Source organism: Gopherus flavomarginatus, chromosome 13, assembly GCF_025201925.1.
Source record: "Gopherus flavomarginatus isolate rGopFla2 chromosome 13, rGopFla2.mat.asm, whole genome shotgun sequence".
NCBI classification, from domain to species: Eukaryota; Metazoa; Chordata; order Testudines; family Testudinidae; genus Gopherus; species Gopherus flavomarginatus.
Window position 1 is genome coordinate 9,603,917 of NC_066629.1, and position 20,141 is coordinate 9,624,057.

Genomic DNA, 20,141 nt, shown 5'->3' on the forward strand with positions numbered 1-20,141 from the left:
ATTGCTAGCCTGACTTTGCATTCCCTCTGGGGGAATAGGAAAGTACTTTTTGTTTCCAGGATTGGGAACAGAGAGGGAGATTCACTCTGTTTGGATTCACAGAACTTGTGTCTGTGTATCTCTCCAGGAGCACCTGGAGGGGGGAAGGGAAAAAGGATTATTTCCCTTTGTTGTGAGACTCAAGTGATTTGGGTCTTGGGGTCCCCAGGGAAGGTTTTTCAGAGGGACCAGAGTGCCCCAAAACACTCTAATTTTTTGGGTGGTGGCAGCAGGTACCAGGTCCAAGCTGGTAACTAAGCTTGGAGGTTTTCATGCTAACCCCCATATTTTGGACGCTAAGGTCCAAATCTGGGACTAAGGTTATTTACATACCATCTATCTAAATCCTCTGATGAACAGAGGCTAGGGACACCATTCCTTACCCATGCAGCCTAATAGCCATTGATGAACTTAACCACCATGAATTTATCCAGTTCTCTTTTAAACCCTGTTATAGTCCTAGCCTTCACAACCTCCTCAGCTAAGGAGTTCCAAAAGTTGACTGTGCGCTGCTTGAAGAAGAAATTCCTTTTCTTTTCTTTAAACCTGCTGCCTATTAATTTTATCTGGTGACCTCTAGGAAGCTTCTGCTAATTTCGCTGCATTTAACCCTCAGTTTTACTTGAGCAAACAGGAGATATTTCACACTGTGCGATACGGCTCCTGTGCTGTTCCCAAAGCATTCTGCAGCACGGGAGGGTCTCTGGTAGTGTGCGTTTCACTGGCATATTGAGGTGATGCTGAAACTGGGCAGCGTAGAAGTGGCATTGTGGGGCTGGCATAAACCTTAACTCTCCATTTCCCCTTTCAAGAACCAAGGGGACAGTAACCCTTACCCAGTGAGGTCACATTCTCATAGTTCTCCTGCATGACATCCCAGTAGAGGGATCTCTGAGTGGGGTCCAGCAGAGCCCACTCTTCACTGGTGAAATACACAGCCACCTCCTCGAAGATTACCGGCCCCTGAAAGAGCAAGAGTCCAACACTCAATACCTGCTGCCCCACTCACAGCCCCACTATTTGTAGGGAGAGGAGCCCATCAAAGGGAAGCCCTAGGTGGATTGCAGTCAAAGTCCCATCCCCACCCTGCTCAGAGCATCCAGGAAACATCAGAGTTAGGGGACAAAGAGAGAGCCTCTTATCTCTCCCAGCAGATCCATCATATACCTAATAGCCACAGACTGATAGAGGAGAGGGAGGCCCTAGCAGGGACCAGGGAGAGATCCCTGGTAGGAAACCCAATAGCCTCCTCATTATGAGAAGCTGGATATGAAGGAAGGGGAATCTCCCCTAACCCTCATCGGTGGGTATCCCCTTCATATCTCACAGCAGCCACTGGTTAGTCAGGTCAGGCTCCAGCACTACGAGTCTGGTCAGTTTTCCCAGCCCCATGTAGCTGGGTTATTTTCTGCTCCACAAACTAGAGCATTTCCACCTCCGAACCTTATGAGTCTGTTCCTAGAATCTAGGCCACTTATTAAACAACTCCAAGCAGGTTTGTCACCCCCTGCCCTTCCTTTCTCCACCTTGTGCATTTCCTGCCCCGTGCCAACCTCCAAACAAACTGTGCAAACCTTCCCATCTCCAGTGTATTTGCTGTCCCCCTCCCTCCTGTAGGAACCCACCAACCCTCCCTCAAAAAAATAATCCGTACCTGAGCTGGCTCCACTGCAGCCATTTCTCTTCCCTGTGTCATGGGGGGATGGGATGAGCTGGAGAAAAACATGGATGTAATTCTGCAGCCCTGGCAGGGCAAGAAGGGCTGTTGTGGAGGTTTCAGAACAGGCTTTAGTTAATTTCATATCACGATTCCCCCAGGTCCTTTCCCTCCAGACAGATATCCTAGACTCTGCCGTGCTGGGAACATGCTTGATCTCTTTATTACAGTGTAGACCTCGCTCCTCCTGCCAGGCTAAGCCCACAGACACATTTTTAACCTCCCTTCTCCCTCCCCTCACCCCGTAAAAAAGTCTCTGAACACAAGGCTAGAAAAGAGCAGAACCAAAGGAGTCACTGTGGGGGATTCTCTCGAACATTGACCCCACGGCAGTCACACCCCAGCAGGGCGAATATGGAGTCAAGAACTGGATTTTCCTCTGTCTGAGCCTTTTCTTGTTCACTGGAGAGTGGTTCTGCCCAGGGATGCTGCAATATCTGTGTCTGGGTGGACTAGAGAGCTGGAAATCTCTCCCCCACTCATTTCTCCCACTGTCCCTTTCAGTCTCTCCTTCCCCTGTCCTCTCTCCCTGCTCCTCTGGCTGGGAAAGTCCCATTCCTGGGGGCTTTGCTCTCTCATGGCAGGATTTTCTCCTGGCAATTGCTAATGGGAGGAGAAATGATGAGGGGCTGTTTGCGCAGAGTCACTTTCTTGCCAGTCCCCAACATTTTTCCTGAGGTCTTTCAGTTACCTGGAGACTCTGGCTCAGAATTTGCATTAACAGGGCCCAGGGCTGCCCCAAGGGGCTAGTACCAGCTAGAGAAAGTTATCCCCTGGGCCGGGCAGAGAAGCATCTTTAATTAAGGTCACATCCCAGCACAGAACCCCCGCTGGGGGAGCAGCAGCTGCTAAGCCTGGTCTCCCAGACCACAATGGAGGCTGCAGCATCTGACCCAGGAAGCTGAACCCCAATATCCTGAGCAGAGAGGGACAGAGTGTTTGAGCAGCTTCTCTCCTTTAGCTCTCTGGGGAGAGCAGCTAATGAGAGACCCTCCACACAGGGAGAATTGCTAATCTTGTTTGCCCCACTGTTCATCTGGAGTCACTCCTTGTCTTTCCATGCACTGACTCTGGATTAACAATGGTCTCAATGAAACCAGGTTTCAGAAAGAATGAGTCCAGAATGCTGTGGAAGAGACCACTGTGTGGCATTTCTCGCCCCCTTCCCAACTGCCTAACCCATCAGATCTAGTATAAGGACTCGGGGCACAAATTTTCCCAATGGAACTGGAAGGTCCTGGAGTTTTCAAGATGTTTGTTAAGTGGATAGAAAGTTATCATGATGACTGGGTGTGGCTGGGGTATACTGTGCAGAGCTTGGAGCCAGGATTCTGGCACAAGCTGATCAGAGAGAAGGAGCATGGTTAGTAGCAGACACCAGAGCCTCTATCCAGGGGCCCCCAGACACCCCCAGTACCCAGAGCCCAGACCCCGTTGTCAGGGTCCCACCAAATATTCCTGGGGCTCAACCCCTAAAATCCCTGAACAGAGACTCCAGATACCCCTCAGCATCCCACTGGCCAGAGAACACCCACCAGACCATCACTGGCAGGCTGGGAATCCTAAAGGGTTCCCTCCACCAAGAGCCCCCAACAGCCAGGGACCACCCCCCTCAAGGAACCCCTGATTGGGAATTCATTCCCTCACTGCCTGCCCAGGATTTCCCTACTGCCTGCCTAGGACCCCCACCTGTCCTCCAGCAGGACCTGCCATGCCGTTTGCCTGGGACCCCCTGATGCTTTACAATGGGACCCCTCGCTCTGCTTGCCTGGCATTCTGACCTAGTGCCTGGGACTCCCCCACCCAGTTCTGCACATTGGGCATGACTGAGCCCCTGGCACAGCACCAGGCTCCCTCTAACCCCCTGCCCCACCTCCCCAAGAGATGCCCACCCTCACTGTTCTGCACCAAGTCCCCAGTGATACCCACCTCCAGGACCCATAGTCTCAGCGCTGGGCACATCAGAACTCCCCTCCTCCGAAACTCCAGAACCCACCAATTTGATTAGGGTAACCTCTGCCCAGTCACCCAGAGGCCGCCGCCAACCACAATGTCCCTTCACCTGCAATCTCCCCACACAGACACCTCATCCCCTACCCCAGCAACAGTGTTACCTCACTGTGTCTGCTAAGTGGATAGAAAGTTATCACTGTCCCCTGATGGACAGTCACACAAGCAGAAGGAGCCCTGGGGGGCACTTTTTTAACAGGAGAATGGAAGGCCTGCAGTGGAAGAAAGGTCCAGGCCCTGTCACTAGCTACATCTTAGCACTGCGGGAAGCAACCCCTCACAGAGACCATTTGCAATGGGCTTTGGGATACTTCTAGACCCCTGCTGCACTCACAGTGACCTCCTCACCCTGTGCCAGCTGGAGAAAAGAAAAGGGTCCAGCCAACTCTCCTGTTACCAGCTGGGAACCACTGATCCCCCAAACAGGGGGAGGCCTCTGGATTTGATGGGTATTAAATACGTTTAGAGAGAAAAGTGAAACATCAGAGGGATTTTATATCAGTTGTTGAGACGAGGTAAAATCTGAGTGTTTCATGTCAATATCTGATTACTGAATAGAGAGAAAATGGGCAACATTTGCCAACATTTTATATCCATGTTCAGGAATCTGAGAAAAGGTGTACATTTGAGATTTTCTTAGTATTTTATAATTAGAGAGACAGGGAAATATCTCAGGCCATAGTCAATTAGAAATAGAGAATTAGAGAAAATGTGGGGCTTAGGATATTTTTGATCAATCTTTGAGATTTGAAGAGAATACGTATCAGAAACTACGCAATTGATAACATGAGAGAAGGAGGAGGGATAGCTCAGTGGTTTGAGCATTGGCCTGCTAAACCCGGGGTTGTGAGCTCAACCCTTGAGGGGGCCCTTTAGGGATCTGCGGTAAAAATCTGTTGGAGGATTCAGTTGGGGATTGGTCCTGCTTTGAGCAGGGGGTTGGACTAGATACCTCCTGAGGTCCCTTTGAACCCTGTGATTCTATGACCACCACCACCAAGATCTGAGGGGATTTTATATTGCTGTTTAATAACTAGAGGGAAAAGGGGGACCGTTGGACTGAATTTTATATTACATTACTATCCAATACATATACAGAAAGTGATGGTTCCTGCCACCTCCACCATTCACATGGGCAGCAGGGAGCCCTTTGAGGAGCTGTTTTAAGAGGGCAAAAGGGTCGTGGGGGAGTTGGAAGGTCCCTGGATGAGGGAAGGGGGCAGCAGTGGGGGATGGGCCAGTGAATGGTAACTGGTGGCTGGGGACATCTGTGTTGGTAGTTATGGGGCAGTAACTGGGATTGGGAAACCGGAGTCCGGGCAGTCCCCACGGGGGACAGGTGTCCCTCCCTTCCCTGCCCAGGAAGGGAACGGGCATCTCATCCCATCCCCACGCCAGGGGCAGCCACGTTCTGGGGAATGACCCAGTGCAACAATTTCCCACCTACACAAGAACAAATCGCTGCAGATAAAATGGGAGGGAAAATCCCCCACCTCGGAGAGATTTTAAACGGACATTTGAGAACCATGGAGAGACCAAGGGGAAACAAAGGAATCGAGCGAGCGGATCATTGGAGGGGGAGGGCGGAATCTCCCCGGATTTTACACCCTTGTGAGATGCAGAGAGAGAAAAGGTGCAGAACCAGAGAGAATTTGTATCGGGGGCGAGAGGCACAAACAGGAACAGGATCTAATTAACTCCTCTCCTCTCCTCCCCTCCCCACCCCCCCCCCCGGGGAATTTCCTGGCTGCCCAGAGACAGTTCAACTTCCGCCCCCCGAGGGAATTTCCTGGCTGCCCAGAGACAGTTCAGCTCCCCCCGCCCCAGGTCCCATCGACCTTCCCACCCCCCCGCAACTCCGGCTTCCCCCCTCCCCGCCCGACAACCCCCACAAGGACCCCCCCTGGCCCCAGGCTCCGCCCCCCCCCATCCCAGCGGGGCCCGGGCGGATCCTGCTGCAGCTCCTGGAGTGGAGGTAGCTCCGAGGCTTCTCCCAGATTTCCCGGGGCCGAGAGTCATTTTCCCGCGCCCCGCTACCCCCGGGGGTCTCTCACTCACCGGCTCACACCGAGGCGGCAGTTGCAGCTTTATTCTCCCTCCCCCACCGGGGTTCGCACGGAGCATGCGCAGTTTCAGCTGCTGAATCCCTCCCTTAGCTGGGCAGGAGAGAGCGGACGCACCCCTGGGGCAGGCTGGGAGATGTAGTTTCGGACTCTTCCGGGAGCGGAATTGACGTCAGCCAAACAGGCGGAGCTGGAGCACAAACGGGGGCGCTTTAATTCTGTCTGGCCGGTGCGGGGCTGTTGGAGTCTCTCCCGGCCCGGAGAAGGGTTTGTTCCGTTGGAGCTGTGGGTATGCGCAGATCGCGGCGGGAGAGACCTTCATTAACCCTTCCCTCGCCCCCCGTGCCCGGCCCGGCTCGGCTCGCCCCCGCTGCAGAGCTGTAGCTTCCAGGTACCGGAGCGAGCTTGGGGGGGTGGGGCCGGGCGATGACTCTGCCCCAGTGTCCGTGGTGGGGGGACCGGACCCACTGGGGTCCCTGTGTGGGGCCAGGCGTGGGGTCCCGGGGGGAGACCCGGGAATGAGGCGGGTGGAAAGTGTCAGTGCAGCCCGGACATGGCCGTGGGGGGAAGAGCCGGTGACCGTCAAGGAGCAAGGAGAGAAAGAAGGGGCTGAGATCCCCTCGGATTTACCGCTGCCCCCTTCGTGGGGACCCCCTGTCCTCTCCCGTCCTGCCCCTTTTCTCTCTAGAGAGCAACGAGCACAATCCAGGGTGACCCATCCCGCCCCCAAATCCCTGAGAAGTTCTTGTGTAGGTGGGAAATCGTTCCCCTGAGTGATGCCTGAACTGGGCAGAGGGTTAATGGGCAGAGGCTGGGGGGCCCTGAGGCAGGGACATCTCTGGGCTGGGCGGGGGGCCAGGTGGGGGGACACTGTCTGCTGGCAACAGGGCATGGGAAGAGAGGAGCAAGCCTCCCCCATGGAGATGGCGCAGCCCCAGGTTTCCCAGTCCCACTATTTCTCCATCTTTCCCTCTGCCCCCACCACCTGCTAGTCACATTCCCAGACCCCACTGCCAGCCCTTCCCCACTAATAGTGACCTTCTGACTCCAGCCCCACTCCTGTCCCCTGTGAAAGTCACATCACCCAGGGCTCTGCTGGCCATGCGAATGTGAGACTAGAAGATCCATCCCATTCTGTTGTTGGTTGAATATCCCTGTATAATCCCCTTCTCTCTCTTGAACTGTCGAATGGTGACACAAAATCTCCCCAGATGTTTGTGCTTCTCTCTTATGTTGGCAAATATTTAGTTTCTGCCCCATTTTCTCCTTAGTTCTGAAATACTGATATCAAGTTCTTGAAAATCTTCCCACTTTTCTCCCCAGGTGTCTGACTGAGATCAGGGCTTTTATCATATTGAGCGCTGTAAAGGCCTGGCCTGAGATCAGGTCCCCCAGTGTGCCAGGCATTGCACAAACCCTGACAAGTTTGGGGCACTGGTTGTGCCAGGAACTGCACAGGTCCCTGCAGAGAGCAGGGATCTTGTTGTGCCGGGTGCTACAGCGTCCCTGACTGAGCTCCTGGCCTCTGTGCCAGGCCCTGCATCAACACCAAGTGAAATCAGGCTCCCATTGTGCCAGGTGCTGCAGAGACAGCAAACAGAATCAGGGATCTTTTTGTTCCTGGCGCTGAAGAGACCCTGAGTGAGATCTGGGCCCTGTTCTGCCAGGCGCTGCAGAGACCCCAACAGAGGTCAGACCGCACTGTTGTGACAGGTGCTGTGGAGACCCCAAGTGAGATCTGTGCCTCTGTTATGCTAGGCACTGTAGAGACCCCACAGACATCAGGCCCCCCATTGTGCCAGGTAAAACAGACCTGGACCAACATCACTGCCCCCCTTGTGCCGGAGAGCACATGACTGCGGCCCAGATTGCTGCTTCCATTGTTCAGAGTACTTGATTGAGATCTGTGTCCCCTTGGGCCTGGCACTGCACTGACCCCAACCCAGATTATGCCCTACCACTGTAGTGAGCACTGCACAGACCCTAACAGAGATCCTGGTCCCACATTTTGCCAGGCGCTGCAGGGACCTCAAACAAAATCAGAGATCCTGTAATGCTAGGAGTTGCAGAGACCCTGACTAAGATCAGGCCCCCTGTGTGCAGGACTCTGAGCAGACACTGACAAAGATCAGGGTCCCCGTTGTGACAGGTGCTGCACAGATTCACAGAGTATGTCTACCCTACCATTAAAAATCCCCAGCTGGCCCACGCCAGGTGACTCAGGCTCACAGGGCTCAGGCGAAGGGGCTGGTTAATTGCCGTGTAGATGTCTGGGCTTGGGCAGGAGCCAGGCTGTAGGATCCTGTGAGGTGAGAGGGTGCCAGACCTTGGGCTTCAGCCCCAGCCGGAACATCTACACCACAGTTAAACAGCCCCACAGCCTGAGCCGTGTGCACCCAAGTCAGTGGGCACCGGCCAGCCGCCAGTGTCTGACTGCAGTGTAGACATGCCCACAGTAACAGTGAGTCCGTTAGATATTTATAGCTCATGGGAAGGAGGATGGGGATTGGTGGGGGTCTGGGGATTTAATAATAAGCACACTCATATCATTGTTCTTAGTGAATTTTCATCTTCTAATTCCCATAACCCACGAATTATCCCTGGCTGCCCCCGGGAGTCTGAGGAGGGAGAACTAGTAAACTCCTGTGACCAGTGTGGAACCTAAAGCACAAGGAACTTTCCGTGGCTGCCTCAAAGTCATCCAGAGTGAAATTCACTTTGCTGGATAAATCCCTAGTTGCTGGGCTCTGCAGAGGGGTGGGGAGGTCAATTCCATTCCCCATTCTTGAGCATGGACCCCCCTCCAATTCTCACCCTGATCTCAGACACTACCCCAATCTTCTCCTGCAGTGATGGACCCACTTGTTGCTGCCAGAGCCATATGCCATGGGACCTAGAGAGAACAGAAGCCCAGCTCCAGAACTGTTCCCCCTGCCCTCAGCCCCCAACCTGTGCTGGAGTTGCCCTGACTTTCCAATCTGCATATCCGTCCAGCTGTACCCAGCCTGTGCACCCACCACACACAAACTGCCACAACAAACATCCCAGGATTGGGAAAGACCATTTGGGACTGGCTGCAGTCTCCCCTTGCTGCTGTGAGAGGAATGGGGTGGTCCCTCATATAGGATACAAACATACCCAGGGGCAGAAGGGAAATGTAGTTTCTTCCAGGGGATTGAAAATGTTTGATTTAGCGTCCTGAGCTCTGTCTTCCTCTTTGTCTCCTTCTACCACTTTCAGATCTCTTGGAGAGACAAAGTGGGTGAGGTCATTTCTTTTAAAACCAATTGAAATATCTATCTTTGATGTCCTGGGACCAACATGGCTACAGCAACTTTCTTCCCTTTGTACCCCCTCCCACCCTCACCCTCCCTCAGCTGAGACTATCCCATGTGATGGGAGAATAAGGGTTCAGTCCTGTAACTGCATAGGGTCTTGCCAGCACTGATGGGAGTGAAAGCCTGTGTGCATTAATGACAGCTGCAGCTCTGTTACTCGACACATAGGGAGAAGAGATGGGAATGAGCAGGTTATCTTTGTGCCGGGTGTGAGTTACTCAGGTGGGAATTCTGGGTCACTGCGTACGCACAGAATTCACGTCCAGTGCAGAATTTCTTTTTTTTGCATGAAGAAAATAATTTCTGCCCAAGAAGTGCTGAAGTTCTGTCTTTGACCCACCCTGTGGCACCAGAACAGCCAACTCAGTTGATCTTGGTGGGAAATTGTTGCCCCAAGCTAAACCCCAAATAGGAAGAGAGTTAGTGGGTGCAACTTGGAAGAGTTCTGAGACACGGCTGCTCCTAGGAGTGGGGAGAGGGTAGGTCATTCTCTACTCTCAAGAGGGTGTGGAAAGGGCACATGAGGAGAAAATGTCCCCTATGGAGACTGCCCAGCCCCAGGTTATCCAGTCCCAGACACTTCTTCCCCCACCATACCTCAAACCTCTTCACCCTTCCAGCCATCAGTTGTCAGTCTTCCCTCGCTGCTACCCCTTCCTGACCGGCAGAGAACCTCTAAGCCAGTAATATGTCAGGCCTCAACCCTCTGGCTGAGTCCTCAGGGCACTTTCTTCCTCTCTTGGGGTACCATGCCACAGGGGCCCCACAAATCTACATTGCTTAGGCTTTGGCTTCAGCCCAGGTGGTGGGGCTCTGCTTTCTGCCCTGGACCTCAGCGAGTCTAATGCTGGCCTTGCTTGGCCCCCCTGAAACCTGCTAGTGGCCCCCCAGGAGGCCCCAGACCCCTGGTTGAGAGTCACTGCCTTAAATCACAAATCACAACAATGTTCAGCTTACTGCCAGTCATAGAATCATAGAATATCAGGATTGGAAGAAACCTCAGGAGGTATCTAGTCCACCCCCTTGCTCAAAGCAGGACCAATCCTCAACTAAATCATCCCAGCCAGGGTTTTCTCAAGCCTGACCTTGTCCCAAATGACCAGTCACTTACTTAGGTCAATTGAATCTTAGACTCACAACAAAGACAATACTTGTAGCCAGTCCTGTCATAACCTGTATTAAGACATATTTAAAAGGAAATGAGAGTTGTTTACAAAGTTAAAGCGGGTGATCCTATAGATGCAGACAACTTCCAGTCTTAAATTTCAAAAGATAATAGAAGCTTCTATAATATGCAATCTCTATATCTTCCTTAGAACAAACCTAGAGTAAGCAGCTGGGGATCTCTTCGTTATGCCTAGGAATGTTGCCCCCCAGAGTCCAAGCAGCATACAGATAATCAGTTCCTTCTGTATGGGGTTTTTTTTAATCCCCTTCCTGCCATGTGCTCTGAACTGAAAACTCAGCTAATAGGAAGTCAAGAGCACAACAACAATCTTTTGTCTTCTTTAACATCCCATAATAGTCTATCTGGTGTTGATGGACCTTTCCTGCCAGGCAGGGTGTAATGCATTCTGTTGCCAATCAGCACCTCACCTCGGTAAAGTTTCTCTCCTGTCTGATGATTTACATAGCCACAGAGACTCACAATACAACTAGTCTGATATTAACCCAGACAGCAACTCACAAGCATTCAATAAAGTCGAAACACATTCCTAGCATTCTAATACCTGTTTTAACAATACTAACATAGGTGAGCCAGACTGATTCCAGCTATGCCTTTGTTCATGTTCAGTTAAGACATGGGGGTTTTTGCAAGAACTGACACCTCATCTGCTAGTGTCCCTAGTCTCTGTTTGCCAGAGGCTGAGAATGGGTGATGGGATGGATCACTTGACGATCCCCTGTTCTGTTCATTCCCTCTGAAGCACCTGGCATTGGCCACTGAGCTAGATGGACCATTGGTCTGATGCAGTGGGCCATTCTTATGTTCTCAGTCTCCATAAGGAGTATCTACTCATTTGGACTCACTGGGGAGACACAGAAAGAAACAAGATGTGCTGAGGCAAGAAGACCCAGGCTCAGAGCCCCCAGGTTCACGCTTGTCAAAAGCTAAACCTGGGCCCAGCCCATGAAAGGGGCACTCCCAGGAGAGACCGTATAAAGGCTGGAGCATCAAATAACTTTGTAAACCTGAGAGAACTGCTTGGGGACAATGACAGGGAGAATCTCCCAGAGTGACTCCTTTAATTCCGCTCTTCTTTGGCCTTTGGTTTATAGAATGATAGAACTGGAAGGGACCTGGACAGGTCACTAGTTCAGTCCCCTGCACTCAAGGCAGGACTAAGTATTATCTTGACCATCCCTGACAGGTGTTTGTCCAGCCTGCTCTTAAAAATCCCCAATGATGGAGATTCCACAACCTCCCTAAGCAATTTATTCCAGTGCTTAACCACTCTGACGTTTAGGAAGTTTTTCCTAATGTCCAACTTAAACCTGCCTTGTTGCAATTTAAGCCCATTGCTTCTTGTCCTGTCCTCAGAGGTTAAGAAGAACCATTTTTCTCCCTCCTCCTTGTAACAACCTTTTATGTACTTGAAAACGGTAATCATGTCCCCTCTCAGGCTTCTCTTCTCCACACTAAACAAACCCAATGTTTTCAATCTTCCCTCATAGGTCATGTTTTCTAGGCCTTTCATCATTTTTGTTGCTCTTCTCTGGACTCTCTCCAAGTTATCCACATCTTTCCTGAAATGTGGTGCCCAGAACTGGACACACTTCCCCAGTTGAGGCCTAATCAGCACGGAATAGAGCGGAAGAATTACTTCTTGTGTCTTTCTTACAATACTCCTGTTAAAACATCCCAAAATGATACTTGCTTTTCCTGCAACACTGTTGACTCATATTTAGCTTGTGATCCACTATGACCCCCAGATCCCTTTCCGCAGCACTCCTTCCTAGGCAGTCATTTCCCATTTTGTACGTGTGCAACTGATTGTTCCTTCCTAAATGAAGTACTTTGGATTTGTCCTTATTGAATTTCATCGTATTTACTTCAGACCATTTCTCCAGTTTATCCAGATCATTTTGAATTTCCATTCTATCCTCCAAAGCACGTGCAACCCCTCCCAGCTTGGTATCCTCCGCAAACTTGATAGGTGTAACAGAGAGACTCCCAGTGGCAGAGGGTTTCACCATGTCTCAGTGGTTACACCCTGGTGGGAGGGGGCTAGACCTGTACTGGAATAAGGTCACTCTGTGCTTCACAGTGTGGCAGAACCTAGAATGTCCATTACCAGGGGAAAATACTGGGAGGAATCAACACGTGGAATGGACAGAAACTCTGTCTGAATTCTCTCACATTGCCCTTCTCGCCCTGACAGGCTACAGATTAATGTACACGTTTTGCTCCAGATCATCCCATCCTCCCAGGGGGAAGGAAATGTCTGCAATGGAGCTGACTCAGGTAAGGGATTATCAGGGAGCTGGTGGTGGGTTCTGCTTGGAGGGAGAGGAGCAGGAAAGGCATAGGAGGGTGGGAGCTGCTAGAGGTAGTGGGAGGCAGGAAATATCCAGAGTGGAGAAAGAGAGGGGACAGGATGTGACAAACCTGCTGAGACTTGTGTAATAGAGGGTGCTATGGGTTGTCACCCTGGGGTGCAGTCTGGGGGGCTTCTGGGAACTGCTGTGCCCTCTAACCCTCAAGCTGGGCTGGCCCTTTTCACACTGCTGGAGATTTAGTTTTGTTATCACCCAACAGGACAGCAAGTGGCACCATGCATCCAACTAAGCTACCTGAGTTCTTTACCTGAGCCACTCAAGGACAAATAGAAGACAACAGCCAATTTCCCAGCGATAAGCGGTAGCAAACAGATCAAAGCAAATTACTTAGCAAATAAGCAAAAACTCACATCAAGCCTAACATACTATATGGATAGAATTTTAATTAGCAATTTCTCACCCTGACTGATGATAGGAGCAGTCCACCAAGTTTCCATAAACAAGCTGGAAATTCCTTTACCCTGGGACCAACACTTCCCCCAGTTCAGTCTTTGTTCCTCAGGTGCTTCCAGGAGTTCTCTTGTGTGGGGAATGAGGCCAAGAGATAATGACACACCCCACCTTATGTAGCTTTTCCATATAGCAGAAACCATTTGTTCTAAACTAAGTTTCCAGTCCAGTTTGTGGAAAAATACAGGTACCAAAATGAAGTTCATTGTCATGTGGTCTGGTCACATGTCCTAGCATGCCCTGCTGAGTTATAGTAGCCTTGACTCATAGGCTGGCTGAAACATTCACAGGAAGGCTGAGCTCTTCCATGGTTCATTGTCTTTGTTGATGAGTCGTCAGCACGGTCTGGCTTCTTCATTGTTGTACCTGAAAGGCTAGTTGTGGGTGTTACCCAGAATAAGCACATTTGAAAGACAGATACCGAGTCAATATTCAATTCTTCAGATACAAACATGATCCATGCACACAGGTAGGATAATCATATTCAGCAAATCATAACTTTTCCAGTGACACTGCACATGACTCGTCTTGTACAAAATGCCTCATAATTATGTCCTAATCATATTATAATCCTACCGCAATGCTGAATATGGAGTGTAGTGTCAGGTAGGTCCTAATTTCAAAGCACAGGTGTTGGAAATGGAACTTCTACTCTTTGTGGAACAGGAAATAACCCTCCAGCCAGGACTGGAAAAACTTCCCAGACTCCCACTGCCGGAACCTGAATCTACTGACACTTCATTAGTTACCACCACCCCCAATCTTTGGCAAGTGCAAACTTTTATCAGTGATGATTTTATGTTTTCTTCTAGGTCATTGATAAGAATGTTAAATAGCACAGGACCAGGAACCAATCCTTGCAGGAACCTGCTAGAAAGAAATCCACTCAACCATGGTTTCCTATTTAAAATCCCAGTTTTTAAGCTATTTAATGTATGCCGTGTGTATTTTGTATCTTTCTAGTCAAAATATTTTGCTGAACCAACCCATATCCCTTACAGAAGTCTAGGTATATTATATCAGTACTATTAGCTGCAACCCAACTTTTGATCTCATCCAATAAGAATATCCAGTTAGTTTGATAGGCTATATTGTGTCTAAACCTTTTTAATGAGTACTAATTATATTACCCACCTTTAGTTCTTTATTAATGAAATCCAGTATCTGCTGCTCCATTCTCTTGCCCACTATTGATTTCAGACTGGCACTCTTGTAATTAACTGTGTCATTTCTTTTATAGTTTTTAAATATTGGCGCAGCATTAGTTTTATTCCAGTCTTATGGAATTTTCCCAGTGTTCCAAGTCCTAATTAAAATCAACATTAACAGTTCACCACGCTTCTCCACCAGGTCTTTCAAAACTCTAGTTATGTGGACCCACTGATTTAGGAGAGAAATATTTATTGAACACTTTTACCTCTTCTGGATTATTTTTGATAATTTTGCCATTTCCGTCTAATAATTTACCATTACCATTGTTAGGATTAATTTTGTATTTAATATACTTTTCAGAAATTCCCTCTTCTTTTCATTGGTTGATCATTGATTTCTGATAGCTTCCCTTACCAACCTTCTACAATTCTGACCTTCTAACTTATAATCTTTACAAGTGATGTCCCCTTTCTTCCATATATTTTATTTGGAGAGTGTTGGGATTCTTACCAGGGAGCTACCAGCAGGGTTCAGACACAGCCCCATCTCTTATATCGAGCTCTGGCTAGTGGGTATGCAATAAATGTAAAGACCTTGCCTCTGTCTGTCAGCTGGGAGACACAAAGATTTTTCTTTTTCTACCCTCTGATGCCTCCTGGATGCTCTAGGCAAGGTGGGATGGGACTCTGTTAACGTGTGCCTCCCGGAGCTTCCATTTACCTGGTGCTGCTGTTCTGTGACTAGTAGGGTTGTGAGTGGGGCAGCAGGTACTGATTGTTGGACTCTTTCTCTTTCAGGGGCCGGTGACTTTCGAAGAGGTGGCTGTGTATTTCACCAGGGAAGACGGGGCTCTGCTGGACCCCACTCAGAGAGCCCTCTACAGGGATGTCATGCAGGAGAGCTATGAGACGGTGGTCTTGCTGGATAAGGAGTCCTGTCCCCTGGGTTGTTAGAAGCTGTGGGGTCTCTGAAGAACCTGAGTCATAATAATTTTATACCTTTATTTATAATAAAAGTTTTGACAGGTTTCCTTGCCCCCCCTTTTTTGCCTTATCCCCCATATACTGATATAACTTTTGGACATGTGTCTTTTTGGTGAATGAACTGGGGTTAAAACCATGGACTCTTCTTGTGACAAGTATCCCAGAGATTCCACTGACCTCCCTTGTTTTCTTTGCCTGGAGTAGGGTTTTCAGTTTCCAATCCTGATGTGATCTCGCAGCTGGAACGAGGGGAAGAGCCATGGGTTCTGGACCTCCAGGGCTCTGAGAAAAAGTGCTCCTGAGAGCTGCCTGCAAAGGTGAGGAATTGGTTAAGCCAAGTCAAAAGCTGTCCGTGAATACAGGAAACATTTGGGATGCCCTGCAAAGACCTTTGAGCTCTCCAAGTTCAAGATTGTTCCCTGCAGATGTGGAATCATTAGGCAGATGTCACTCATGGCTCCCCTCTACCCTAACTGACAACTGGCAGCAGGTCCCTCCCCAATCTCGCTTTTCCCTGAGAATTCTGGTGCAATGAGGACCCAGAACTGATCCCTTCTTCTCTGGGGAAAGGTTTGGGGATAATCAGCTCCTGATAGGTTTGATCTCTCCCGCACATATTTTGGTTTGTTCATTCCTTTCCCCATTCCCCACTCTTAGATTTCCTTTCTGTCCAGTGCAGGGAGCGACCTGTGTCTGGATTCTCTCTGTCTCCCATCAGGGGTTGGGATGGTGAGTGAGAATGAGGAGAAACCCCAGCAGGAAGCTACTGAGCAAGTATTACCCCATGGGATGTTATCAGGAAGATCCAAAGTTAATGTTTCCAGGAGTTGTGCACTCCCAGAAAAAGCAAAAGACTGTGAGAGTCAGCACAGGCCAGAGGAAAACTTCAGTAGCCACTCAGACATTCTTACACGCAAGAGAATCAACTTGGAAGAGACACACTACACATGCCATGAGTGTGGGGAACACCTGAGTCAGCGCTTAAACCTTATCAGACATAAGAGAATCCACATGAGTGAGAACCCTTATGGGTGCCATGAGTGTGGGAAAAGCTTTAGTCTGCACTCATCCGTTATCAGACATAGGAGAATCCACACTGGAGAGACCCCTGCATGTGCTCTGTGTGTGGGAAATGCTTCAATCAGACCTCAAGCCTTATCAGACATCGGAGAATGCGCACTGGTGAGAAACCTGATTGATGCTCTGAGTTTGGGAGATGCTTCAATCAGAGCTCAAGCCTTATTAAACATCAGAAAAACCACACAGAAGAGACACCTTACACATGCACTGAGTGTGGGAAAAGGTTCAATAGGTGCTCAAACCTTATCAGACATTGGGAAATCCACACAGGTGAGACACCCTACCCATGCCCTGAGTGCGTTAAAAGCTTCAGTCAGCACTCAGACCTTATCAGACATCAGAGAATCCACACAAGAGAAACGTCCTACGTATCAATCCTGCACAACTCATAAAGCGGCAAGGTCCACATTGCTCCAAAGAAAACAGTTGATGGCTGAAACCACCCGGCCCCGCGGAAACATGCTGCCCAATGCCTCTCGGCCCTGCGGAAACACTCTCCCCCCAGCACTACCCAGCCTCACGGAAACAAACCCTCCTTCCCTAGCGCCAACCTGCTGAAACAGCTGTAGGCTGAAAAGGAAGTTGGGGATGTGTGTGATACTGTAGTAAGAACAATTAAAGCAAACAATTTTTAAAATTATTTTAATTTTTTTATGAATTATGTAAAAATGAAAAACATCTGTTTCCTTGAAAGAAAACATTTGTGCTTTTCATAATTACCTTGCAAATTTAATGAGAGATAGTACATCTCTTTTCAGCAACAAGCTTGTCGTATTCGGGGGTCATATTTGAAGTGGATATTTTCGTAATCTTTTCCAAATGGTCTTCAGTCAGAGAAGAACGTGGCTTGTTTTTATTCATGTTCATGATGGAAAATGTTCACATAGGTAAGTACTTCCAAAAATGCTGAACGTTTTCAGTGCAACTTCAATAAGATTCTTGTATTTTTTATTGTCCAGACTTTTGTAGAAGTCTCGCAGGCTGCTTTCTCTGTGCTTATTTCAACAAACTGCCGAACATTTAAATACAGTAACGTCCAACTGCAAATCTAGTGGCACTTCCTCTGGACCCACAGAAAAGGGATCTTCAATCATCTTCAACTGGATGTCTTCTTTAGACAAAGTAAGTCTTCTGTCAAATTCTTCGATCAAAAGTTTAATGTGCTTTGCATATTTTTCTCCTAATTCGGCAGGTTTGTGCTGAGGGGTACGCTGTACACAAGTAACACATTTCACCTTTTGACAGTTGACTTCTGAAAAGTTTCAATTTCATTTTGAAAGCTTTCACTGCAGCATGCATTTGAAATATAAGTTGATTTTTTCCCTGAAGATGAATGTTGAGATCATTCAAGTGTGCTGTAATGTCACAAAAGAAAAAAAGATCTTGATTCCAGGACTCATTTTCAAGCTCTGGGAATTGTACTGGCTCATTTTCTAGGAATTTTGCTACCTCCTCTTTCAAAGCAATGAAATGGTGGAGCACTTTTCCTAGACTCAGCCACCTCACTTCTGTATGATAGATCAAGTCGCTGCACTCAGTGTCTACCCCTTCAAGAAAGGCTCTACAGGTCCTATGTTTTTAGTCCTCTAGAACGGATGTAGTTTAACATGGAAACTACCACTGACATTACATGCTCAGATTTTAAGACTTTGCAACACAATACCTGTTGATGTAAATGCAATGATGTTTGGTTATTTCTCTCCCAATAAATTCTTCAAGAATATCAACTGCACTAACATTTTTTCCACACATAGCTCGAGCACCCTCCGTGCAAATGGCCACCAAGCTTGTGAAATCTAATCCCGACTTATTCATGGACTTTATCACTTCACTAGAGATTTCTTTTCCAGTTGTGCGACCTGTCATGGAGCGCATGCCAGCAAGTTCTTCAGTAATTTCAAAGTTATTATCAATACCTCTAATAAAAATAAGAAGTTGGGCGGTGTCTTTTAAATTGGTGCTTTCATTCATAGCTAGGGAGTAAAAGCAGAATTCGCTGATTCTCTGCTTTAACTGATCACTTAGATTGGTAGAAATGTTAGCTATTCTTCTCTGTACAGTCATGCATGACAGACTGACATTCTCAAATATTCCCCTCTTTTCTGTTCATAACTCAGATACAGCAATCAAGATACACTTTTTTAAAAACTCACCTTCTGTGAAGCATTTCCCAGCAGCAGCAATTTCCTTAGACATTTGAAAGCTTATTTTAGTAACTGTATCATTCTCAGTATGTACGTATTTCTTCGTCCATTCAGTGTTGAAAACGCTATGCTCTGATTGTCTTTTTCTTTTCACTCATAGCCATTACGAAGCTCAAGATTTTGTTGAATAAATTCACGCATAAGGGAAACACTCACAGTCACACACAAAGAGAAGAGATCTCTTGTGGTGCATGGCCCACTAGCAAGGCACTGATGGTATGTGGAAGCCTGTAGAGGGGGAAAGAAACAGCGTGCATAGGGTGACCAGATCACAGAGGTAAAATAGGACCCACCTCCTCGCTCGGCCCCACCATCACACCCCTCTTCAACCCCTAACCCCCCCGCTGGCTTGCTGCATCCCTCCTAGTCAGTCCCCCACCCACCACTCACCTCTTTTCACCTCCTTCCTCCCCTGCCAGAAACCCCCGTGCCTGCCCCTAGAATCCCTGCTGCCTTGCTGCTCGCCTCTTTCCTACCCGCCCGCCTCCGACTTGCCGCTCACCCTGACTCACCTCCCCGAAGTATAAAGCCTCATTCAAACACCCAGGGATCCCTGTATTACTGCACACTGCGGTCAATCAATGCAGTTGTAGGTAAATCTCTGCATTATGCGTTTTTGTATAACTTGTGTATCACTTTGTATTGAACCTTTTGTAATATGTTATAGCAAGCCCCTAAGGTAGTATAATTAAGGTAAAAGAAAAATGTCTTTTTGCTAGAAGTAGAATAAGATCTTCCCTCCACTTGGTAATCAGTTGCCCTGCTGAATGAATGAGGTGTGAATGAGGAAGTCATGGAAGGCCGCACTTCCAGACAGCTGCAACTCTTGGAGAGGGGCTGGGAGCCAGACCAAGGATTCATATTACAAATAAGACACGAATATTCAACAGCCAGGATGATTCACTACAGGAACAAGCTACCAAGGAAAGTGATGGATTTGCCATCTCCTGATGTCATTTAACGAAGACTAGATGCCTTTCTGGAATGTGTTTGTCCCAAAAGTAGATAGTGTGTCATATGGGAGACCTGCGATATGCACGGAGTAAGATTAGATGCTCCAATGGTCTCTTCTGGCCATAAAGTTGACTAATTTCTGAAAAACTGAGTGTAGCATTGGGAGCAGCATCTGATGTTTTACTGTCTAGCTGGCTTGTTGTCTAGAATGAATGCTTCTTGAGTGGGGTGATCCACAGGGAGTAGCTCAAACCTCCAAAGTTCCTGGCCAGGGGCAGGACATTAGCCAGCAAGGGAGAGGTGTAGCGGTGACATCACAAAGGCCTTTGCAGGGCCTCAGATTATTGGTCAAAGGTGGTGTGGAGGTGGTGACCTCACAGAGAGATGCTGACATCAGCCAGGCAGGACAGGGGCAAGGGGCCAGGGAAACCTCAGAGACCCCTGTGGCTTTACTTCAGCAAGTCTCCTTCTTCAGGTCTCTTTGAGGACTGAGAGAGTATTCGGGTTCAGGTACATGAGCGCCAGGAGGAACCTCTTTTGAGTTTTCTCCTTCCCTTTTCCTGATTTTACTAGAAAACATTCATCTCTGT

The 20,141-nt window shown here is 48.6% G+C and overlaps 2 protein-coding genes and 1 long non-coding RNA gene across 12 annotated transcripts in view; 1 reads left to right on the top strand and 2 right to left on the bottom strand.

The window, feature by feature from the left end:
• LOC127033611 (zinc finger protein 420-like) overlaps positions 1-5,929 on the bottom strand; it is a 496,719-nt gene extending 490,790 nt beyond the window's left edge. For 5 of the 8 annotated variants that reach the window (XR_007769140.1, XM_050921573.1, XM_050921574.1 and 2 more), the window contains exons 1-3: positions 5,825-5,928; positions 1,694-1,801; positions 876-1,002 (exon numbers count right to left, since the gene is read on the bottom strand). Coding sequence is in view for 7 of the 8 variants with exons in the window: in XM_050921573.1 (XP_050777530.1) it covers positions 876-1,002; positions 1,694-1,801; positions 5,825-5,890 (301 nt within the window). In the remaining variant the exon portion in view is untranslated. Of the gene's footprint in view, positions 1-875; positions 1,003-1,693; positions 1,802-5,824 lie in introns of all 8 variants that reach the window. The other 3 variants (XM_050921579.1, XM_050921580.1, XM_050921582.1) reach the window with 3 other exon arrangements.
• Positions 1-20,141, bottom strand: part of LOC127033608 (zinc finger protein 420-like) — a 512,279-nt gene that overhangs the window by 19,384 nt on the left and 472,754 nt on the right. The window lies entirely within an intron of this gene.
• On the top strand, positions 5,989-15,358 carry LOC127033684 (uncharacterized). Its single transcript, XR_007769167.1, has 3 exons — positions 5,989-6,220; positions 12,551-12,633; positions 15,128-15,358. It is a non-coding gene; the product is annotated as an uncharacterized LOC127033684 (long non-coding RNA).